General features: G+C 30.3%; 1 protein-coding gene across 1 annotated transcript; it reads right to left on the bottom strand.

Moving 5' to 3' along the window:
* Window positions 1-4655: 4655 nt before the first annotated feature.
* Window positions 4656-7020, bottom strand: LOC146902980 (peroxidase 59-like). Its single transcript, XM_085731461.1, has 4 exons — window positions 6733-7020; window positions 6320-6505; window positions 5928-6093; window positions 4656-5398 (listed from the first exon to the last, which is right to left on the bottom strand). Exons 1-4 carry the CDS (start codon window positions 6949-6951, stop codon window positions 4977-4979), a joined length of 993 nt encoding a protein of 330 aa, XP_085587587.1. The 5' UTR covers window positions 6952-7020; the 3' UTR covers window positions 4656-4976.
* Between the last annotated feature and the right edge of the window lie 2889 nt (window positions 7021-9909).

Genomic DNA, 9909 nt, shown 5'->3' with positions numbered 1-9909 from the left:
GTCTTCTGTTTATTTTGTCAACTCCTTATTAATCCATCCTTCCATGTCAAGTGGTCATTTGAGTACGAGTTTTGTCTTCTCTTTACTTGTTATTTAATTGTAATCTTGCTAGTTTATTTATATAGTAATTTGTTATATGTATATCATTTTTTTTTGAAGAGGAATATGTATATCATTTTTTAATTACTCGTACTTAATCTTTTTTTAATAAAACTAGTTATTGTTATTTATTTAAAAAATTCAAGCATGTTAAAGTTTATTTTTTTTATCTGTAAATTTAAATTTTTCATGAACAAAATTTTGTTATCTATAATAATGGTTTTATTAAGAATTGAAATTCTGTAAATAAGACGAATAAGAATAATATTGTTAAAAATTTCAAGTGTAAAATAGAAGAAAATTTAATGAAAAAATAAAAGACGCCATAAATATTCAAAAAAAGAAAAAGAAAGAATGGAAGAGTCGTTGAAACAAAAAGAATGAGACGAAGGAAAGAGATAGAATGCGTGTTAAAAAAGTAGGAATTTGTTGGAAAAAAGGAGAGTAATTAACAATTGTTTGTTAGACAACACATCAAACTTATCGTAAAGATATAGTACGCATAAAAACATATGAATGTATTGATAGATTAAAATGAATGAATGTTCTCGTGAGCATAACTCAGTTGATAAGGACAATGCATAAAATATGCAAGGTTCAGGGTTCAAACCCCGGCCAATACCAAAAAAAAGATTAAAATGAATGTATAATTGAAAAAAAACCCTACAAATAATCCATTTTCTTAATTTAAATGTATTAATTATTCTAAAAGCGAAGCAAAGAACCCTACAAATAATCCATTTTCTTAATTTAAATGTATTAATTATTCTAAAACGATATGTAAAAATAAACGGAGGGAGTAATTAATATACCCATCAATGCACCACTTAAGTCAACAACCTTTCCTTAGAATAAACTTGCATGTTGCACTAGTCACTAGACTATCCATAAAAGGTATGCCCCAAAAAACAAAATTGTGTCGAAGTCAATGGCCTTATTTGCCTTGTTAATAGACGGCTCTACGCGGAGCAAATCCAGAATATTGGATTAAGAGGTGCAAATTTCTCTACTTTAACAAGTGTTCCAGCGGGATTCTATATCCATATGTCGATTCCTTTTATTGTGTTAACGTGTATAAGAGTTATGAATAATAGTTTTTAAGAAATTTTGATTCTTCCTCAAAAAAAAAAAATCTTGATTTTGATTCAAATTATAAGTATAAATATTTGGGTTTGTTTAAGAGCATCTCTGATGGGGTTTTTACTTATAAGGACTACTCCTCGTTAAGGACCTTTCATTGGAGGAAGAAAAAACGAGTCCCTATTAAGCAAGAGGCAACTATATAAGGATCTTCTCTCTTCTGGCAACTAACAGATCACACGTTTAAAAGAAGTAATAAAATATGTATTAGTTGGTCACACTTGCAAAAGAAGTAATGTTTTAAGTACTTTAAATTGGAATCCTTATTAGTGGGACCTATTTAAGTTAGTGAGACATATTTAAATACTTTTAATTGAAGTCATTATTAGTGTATTATCATTGGAGTCATTTAGTCCTTAATAGGTACTTTTATTAAAAAAAATATAAATAAATGATGTGTACATGTGGAGTCCGTTTAAGGAGTCCCTATTAGTGTACTACCATTATGGATGCTCTAAGACAACTAAAAGTAGTATCTTTCATTAAAAAACATCAATTATTTATTAAAAAAAATAATATATTTAATATAAAATACACAAGTTTTTAAGACAAGTTTACTATTTTAAATTTCTTGACATGTGCAAGTTTGCATATAATAGAAAAACCTTAAATAATTTGCACTTTCATATGGTAAAAAATTGTACTTATCTTGTTAAAAAAAACAAACAAACTATACTCATTTTTTTCAATGATACCAACAATATATCAAATACTATAATATATATTTTTATCTTTTCGAATGCCACAAAAAATATAACATTTTTATATGCAAATTTGTTCAGGGGTATAATTGAAAGTGAAAAAGTCAGCGCAAAATTATGCATTCTCTTTATATACAGTATAAATATATTTTTGACAAATATAGTATAGATATATAATATTCTTCTAGCCAAACACTAGCCGTCACCACTTTTCTTCTTCTTGATATAGCAAAGAGAGGTGATTTAGGGTCAATTTTGACCTAAAATCACTTATTCGAATCGTTATTTTTCTTTCTGTTAGTTAATAAGTGATTTTTACATAGGGTCTTGTTAACGAGTGCTCCCGGGGAACTCTTTAAGGATTATAAAAGAAGAAATTATTTTATAAAAAGGCTAATATTTTAATTTTCGATGCATTGATGACACATATTTTCACAAAAAGTTACCATTTAAAAGCCTTAAAAGGTGCCCCGAGGCACTCGTTAACATTATCCTTTTACATATTTTTAATTTTATTTCGTTTGTTTTTGTGATTTCATCGTGTTTGCAACACGACTTTGTTTTTTTATTTCCCGTCTTTGTGCGGTGTTTTTAATTTCCCGTTTTAGTACGGTACTTATTTGATTCAGGTTGAAATATTAGCTTTGAGCAAGTGCATATTCAATTATTGACTTTGGCGCCTCAACGTTGCAGATTCGGATACATGAGTATTCCAGAGACTTGAATATAGTCATATTTGTAGGCATAGATACTATGCTGTTTTATGCTATTAACATAGATGTTGTGAGTTTGTTCACATATTCTTCATTTTTGTTTTTATCGACTTTGAATTTGTATTGTATCGATGTACTATATCAATTTGAATGAATGAATATCGTTTATTTTAGTAAAAAAGTTATAGATGTATAATTCTTTACTTATATATATATATATATATATATATATATATAATACTAATTTTTTATGACCATTTCTCCTTTCAATTTAATTATTCATTTAAACTACAAAATTTACAATTTTTAATCTTTTTACCAAAAAAACAAGTCAATTTTTAAAAGATATTTGCATAAGAAAAATAGTATGCACTGTTAGTGTAAACTAGTTTAACAATTTCCATTTCATGCACGAATCCATTGATTCATCTGAGTATGTCTCCTGACTACCATAGAGTCGGTCAAACCATTAACTCGGATACCATCGATGAAGCATAAAGGGAGCCTAGGAGATCATCGCATCCTCATCATTTTGGTTTTGGGCAACACAAAAGTTGACTTAGACATCACTTCATCATCCATATCTTAAGGCAATAAGTATGCAAATTCTCCCACTTATATGTTGCTCAATGATCATATTTCTACTTAATGTGAAATTCTTACTCACATTTGAATATATATATTACTCTGTAGAAGAAGTGTAGTCACCACTGAGACGCTCACACTACGAGGTCATGGATTCATAGAACGAACCTTAAGAAGTATTAGATTTAGTGAAATGCTAGATAATGCTCTTAAGGTATTTATTAAGAACTTTAAAATAGAAATATTCTCTTTGAAAAATGGTGGAAAATTATGTAATAAATTGTCTGAAGTTTAAAAATTATTTTTCCAATGCAAAGTTCATACTTATTGTTTTTTTAACAAGTTTAAACTTTTAGCGTGATTGATGACCTTTAGATTTTAAAAAGTTGTGTTCTAAGGACACGTTTTAATGAATCCAACAACATAAGTTTTTTACGTGAAATAGAAGAAAAAAAAATTCTAAGATCTTTCACCTTGGGAAAAAAAATTAGATATGTCATTTTTCCAAGGTCTTTCATGCTGCCCTAATTTTTGAAAAAACAAAACAAAATTTAAATCTATAGAAAAATAATGAATAAGACTTTGTTTCAAGGCTCTCAAGGATCCTCATAGGAAAAAAAACCTAACATGTCATTTTTCTTTGAAGAGACTTTGTTTCAAGGCCTCTCAACGTTCCCATAAAAAAAAACCCGACGTGTCATTTTTTCAAAGTCTTTCGCCTTGTCATAAATTTTAAATAAACAAAATTTGAATATAAAAACTATCAATGAAATTTTAAAAGTATGTAAATGACAATCTATATTCCAATTTCATTTCCCAAATACATGGAAACATCCTTTATTGCTTTCATTACATTCCTAACAGAATAAGATAATCATGATTCATTTTTATAGCTTTCCTGCATATATCTGCGGGGATCCGTTTGAATGGGTGATGGAAATGAAATCCTCCCTGGTGGAGAACCGGTCACTTATTGCCTTACCTTGTCAAATAACTAAATTTGAGTTTACTAATTGAGGTTACTTATACTTAATATCATCTCAAACTATAGACAATTAAAGTTAATATTTTATACATTTAATTATTAAAAAATAACAATTTCGGATAAACACTATATACATTTTAAACACAGGAAGAATAAAAAATCATTTTAAAATTATGCATATAATTATGAACAAATAAATAATATGAAAATTATAATATTATCTCTTGCATGACACATATAAACACACTAGTTTATAACATTAAAAACCTATTTAACCCTTCAATATATAAGTTTTATATCGCAAACTTCATAAAAAATAATCATAGACCGAAAAGAAAAAAATAGACATAAGAGATATACTTATCCGAACTAACAATTTACCATTTTTTATCACTTGAGCTATGACTCTTTTTTTTTTGAGGGAACTTGAGCTATGACTTGTTAACGTCTTTTTTCTCTTTAGTAACAAGTAAAATTTACACACATTTCATAAATTGAAAATAAGAAAATATTTTCGCGAAGTAAAGAGATACTAGGTTTTTTTCTTCAAATCCAATCCAACATAAGCTAGAAACAACAAACCTATATTTAGAATTTTATTATTCATTTTTGTATGATTATATTTTGTTCGAGAAGCACACCCTTGCAAACAACATTACAAGTAAGCAACAACAACATAGCTGCACTATCACAAGGAAGACACACTCCTAATCTTCCACTTATTTAATATTTTGCAAAGCCTAAAACATATTTCTACGAATTTATCACTCTACAGCTCTTCCTAATCTCTCCATCAGACCCAGTCTTTGGATTTATATTCCCCATCTTGATCATAGATTTGACAAAGTCTCCAAAGAAAAGCGTAGCATTATCGTTGTAGCTTTGTACTAAAGGTTTAGAAGTTGAATTTGCCTCATCAGTAGAAATCAAAATCTGATCAGAACTAAGAAGACCCTTTCCATTAAGCAAGTTCTGATAGTAATGATTATCAAAGAGATCAGTTGAGTTCCTATCAAGAACTGCAGTTGTGTTTCCATCCCCAGTTTGAGGACACAAATTTTGTAGGTCGGTTAGCATACCAGTTTCCAGTGTACTGTCTGGTGAACCTGTTCCAGAAAAGTTGAACAATCTATTGCTAAACAGTGCACATCTTGCTCTCCCAATCGTATGAGCACCTTCACAAATGTATAATTCAAACTATTAAATTAGTTAGCATAGACATATGAGCAATTAATTAAAGATAAAATTAAGCAAAGTAGATGGATTCAAGTGTTATTTAAGGTCAAATTGTTTAGGAGCAGCAAGTTCAACATTTGATTATTACAATTATTGATCAGACTTTATTACCTCATCGTTAAATGCCGGCCTAATTACTATGGTTCACTTTTTTACTAAAATCAGAAGGTTAATGTAAAAAAAATTAAAATCAAACTTAACATGTCTAAAGCCCTTAAAGATTGTTAGCTAGTTTTGAAGAGATGGCAACTCTTAGAATTTGAGTTTGAATTTACTCAATCCCAAAAGCTAGTGACATCGTGCGCGCAAAAATTGCAAGACTAGACATTTGCAGGTGGCACAACATAAAATTTAGATTCGAGTCTAACTCAATTCCAAAAATAGGATCATGCCCTATTTATTTATAGTCATACTTATTTTAGGCCTATATAATTTCTATGGATCTCCACAATGAAATTCAGTATTTACCTGATAAAGAAACAACATCTGTGAGATTGAGCCCTACATTGGTAAACTTTGAAACAATAGTATCTAGTGGGTCAAATGGAGAAGGAAGAACCACATTTGCTAGAGATCCATTTGAGATTGTTCCGTCTTTTCGTCCTAACATAACACTCCATGAAGGACCACCACTCTGCCAAACATTATATAATGGTCATAATATAGTTTTTTAAAAAAAAAGTATGAAAGAAATTTACTATTATAGTCTATATAAGTAATTAATTGAAAGTTATGGGATTAAATATATAATTGAAAGAAATTTCATATTTAGTTCCTATGCATGCTCCTTGACTATAAACAAAATACTGTATGTATTAAGAATAAATTAAGAAAGTTATGGGATTGGAATATATAATTACAAGAAGAACAGAATCTCTGGCAGCTATGGCAAGTATATCAGCACATGAGACAACTCCGCTACACGCACTCTCCACTGCCGTTTTGATTGTATCAACAACATCAAATCCTCTAACAGAGTTGATATTAGGAAATGCAGACTTTTCAAAATCATCACCACCATCCAATAATATCGATCCATCACAACCCTGATAATCAAAATAATAATTTGAAAGTGAATCTATGTTATAAATAATGTTGTAAAATGCTAAATGTCACAAAATATTGTTATCACGAATTTGTACGTTGTTTCGGACTTTGTCATGTTCGTGAGAAATTTTGAGACAAATATTAATACTTATATATATGCATATAATAAATAAAAAAACCATGCATGCATGTACATGTATGATGTATCTTAATTAATTAAGCTTACATTGACGAAGCAATCATGAAAGTGAAGACGAAGCAAAGAAGCGCCCATTCTCATCTCATTATTTAGAGCTTTTACAACCTCTTTCCTTACTATTTTTGTAAGGTTAGGACATGATGACTTATAAAAATCTGTTGTTAGTTGGGACCTTACTGTCAAATGCAACAAGAACATATTGATCAGTAGGAAGTAATAACAGCTCCATCTAAATGAGTTCTTCATTGTTAATTACTTAATTACTAGCCTAGGACAAAAGCAAGGATAGGCAGATTATACTAGAGGGTAGACCACGATGAATGTGGAAACCACAAGGCTTAATTTATAGTACACAACACTCTGATCCTATATTAGAGTAACACATTTATTTATTCCTATAAATTCACCACTTGACAAAATTTGCTATTCGTCTCAGTGCTTATCGTGTTTGACTGAATTCATCACCTTATTACGTAAATAATTTTAAATGGTATTCTTATAGGTGATATTCCAGTTAAATTTTGAATATTGGCTTATTATTTTAAATTTTTTAAGTTGTTTACACCTACAAATAATTTAGTTGTTAGTTGAGTACAACAAAGCTGAATCCCCTCTAGCTGAATGAAGGATAGTGGACCAAATGTGACCAAATACGAGATAGGTCAATCTTTTTCTCGAGTCCACTAAGGCTCAAGCAGACCATGGAAGTGTCAGGACCACTCAAAGACAAGTGGAACTCGATAATTCAACGTTTTACTTACGTTTCATGTTTGTGGCATCACAAACTGAAGCGACATTATGGGGGGTTGGGTAGCTTAGCTGGGTTGAGCCAAGGTTTAATTAAGGAGTTGAAGGTCCAGGGTTAATGTCTTAACAAAGAAAAAACTAACATAACAATTAACATACTAACTTTAACTATTAAAAAAAACTGAAGCGACATTCTAAAAAAATGTACATGCGTTGGATAGTGAAAAAAGAAAAATGCTTCAATATGAAAAAACAAGTCAAATGTGGAGTGCCACGTACACCCAACAACGAAAAGAATCACACATTACCCGCAAATATATCAACATTTGGTTCTCTCAATTTACTTCTTCAAATTCGGTTGGCATTTAGTTATGAAATAATGCTATGTGATAAACAACTTAATTTGCTCTTCAAGACACTCCAACTCAATTTGCGCACGCATCAATTAAAATCCTTAATTAATCAATCTTATTGTATATATTTAAATCACCCCAAGTTTGCTTATAATATATGTTCTCATGCATGTTTGCTTCTTCCTTTAATTAGCATACGATTATAACTATGGCCTAGTCCAATCAGAGCTCTGCCTGTTGACCTAAGTGGATTACAATTTGATCCTTGCTCAATACATCACAGTGCATGTGGGATTATGCTGGAAATTTGTCTTTATTATCAATATTCAATCAATTTGTTTTTCCTGTTGAACATTCCCTCTCGTTATGGCTGATCCACTTACAAAATATCACTTTTCTACTACTACCTCTTCCAGCAATTGAAGTTAATTAATTAATTGACAGAATATTGATGACAGGTAGGAAATCCATTAGAATCGACATATATGTATATATATGCGGATAGTTAATAATAAGCATATGCATTCTTGTAAGTAGCGAAGGAAAATGTAAAGCATTCTTGTAAGTAGTGAAGGAAAATGTAAAGCCTGAGGAGGCCGACGAAAATGGGGAGTGGTCGCTGGTGTACAAGGTATGATAATGAGCGGTTCCTAAAAGATTTTAGGTAAATTGAATTCACATCAGAATGAGAGGAGTCTTGAGACCAATGCTTATAAGAATTTGTTTGATACTACTGTATACATCTTCTTTTTGGTACCATGTTCCATAAACACCTCATAGCTAAGCATGCTTGACTTGGAGCAATTTTAAGATGAGTGACTTTCTGAATAGTTTTTCAAAAAACGTGTGAGTGACAACAAAATACGCTAAAAAGACTCATGTTGATTTGTAGGGTCGGTCGACAATACTTAAAGTCGTATGAGATGTTACAAAAAAGTTCTAGAGTTATTATTTAACCCCCGGCCTAATTAGTATGAGATAATTGCTACTTGACAATAATGGGCAAAACTTTATAATATACAAATTTCCAATGATAAAAGCGTTACATCTTACTCCATGTGTCATATGTATAAACAGGGCCGTCCCTGTGAAATAGGAGGCTCGACTCTCTTTTTAAAATAGTCCCCTAGTAAAATAAAACGTAATTTTTTTGTGTAGCTAAACTTCATTAAAAAAAAAATCAGAATCAGAAGAACTTCTAAACATGAAAAGAATTAAAAAAAAATTAAGTGAAAGAGGTGAAATTTATCTAACAGTGTCGTTTGGATTTGTCATTCCTCTGTTGTGGAAAAGGGTAAAACGAATAGTTTATGCGAAGAAAAAAATGATTGTTGTGATTCTTTCAATGAAATATCTTTCCAAATTGACTGATTAAGTGATTATACAAATTAGGAGTGGTTTAATAGGATCAGATTTATGTACAAAAAGGAGAACTAGAGTCTAGAAAAAAACTCAAACGTGTATTGAACAAAAAAAATGATATAACATATATTTTTTTATTTAAGTGGGGGGGGGGGGGGGGGGGGGGGGGTGGGTTTTAGACTTAATTTTTTATTTGAGGCCGGTAGCATTTGGAGGCCTGGCCTGGTTGAGCAAATTGCACTCCCCCAAGGTCGGGCCTGTGTATAAGCAAAAACAACTTATTTTTTTTGATTTTCTAGATAACATGTATCTTGTTTATATATATATATATATATATATATATATATATATATATATATATATATATATGGGTTTTGCTAGAAGACACCTTTTATGAAGGTGTCTTTTAGCAAGTTATCCTATTGGCATTTGTTAAAAGACGCCAACTAATTTTTATGAAGGTGTCTTTTAGCAAAGTTATAACTAAAAAGTGGATATCACACCTTGAGAGATGTGGCTTGCTAAAAGACACCTTCATAAAAGGTGTCTTATATATATATATATATATATATATATATATATATATATATATATATATATATATATATATTGTGAGAGTTTTGGTTTTTCTCTCCTGTTGTGAGAGCTTTGGTTTTTCTCTCCTTGTTGTGAGAGTTTTGGTTTTTTCTCCCCCCATTGTGAGAGGACATTGTTGTGATTACATTACAATATATGTTTTATC

The sequence above is a fragment of the Medicago sativa genome, chromosome 8 (genome assembly GCF_051527215.1).
Source record: "Medicago sativa cultivar Bolivia chromosome 8, Bolivia_mono, whole genome shotgun sequence".
Lineage (NCBI taxonomy): Eukaryota > Viridiplantae > Streptophyta > Magnoliopsida > Fabales > Fabaceae > Medicago > Medicago sativa.
This window is presented reverse-complemented; position numbering and strand designations above follow the sequence as displayed.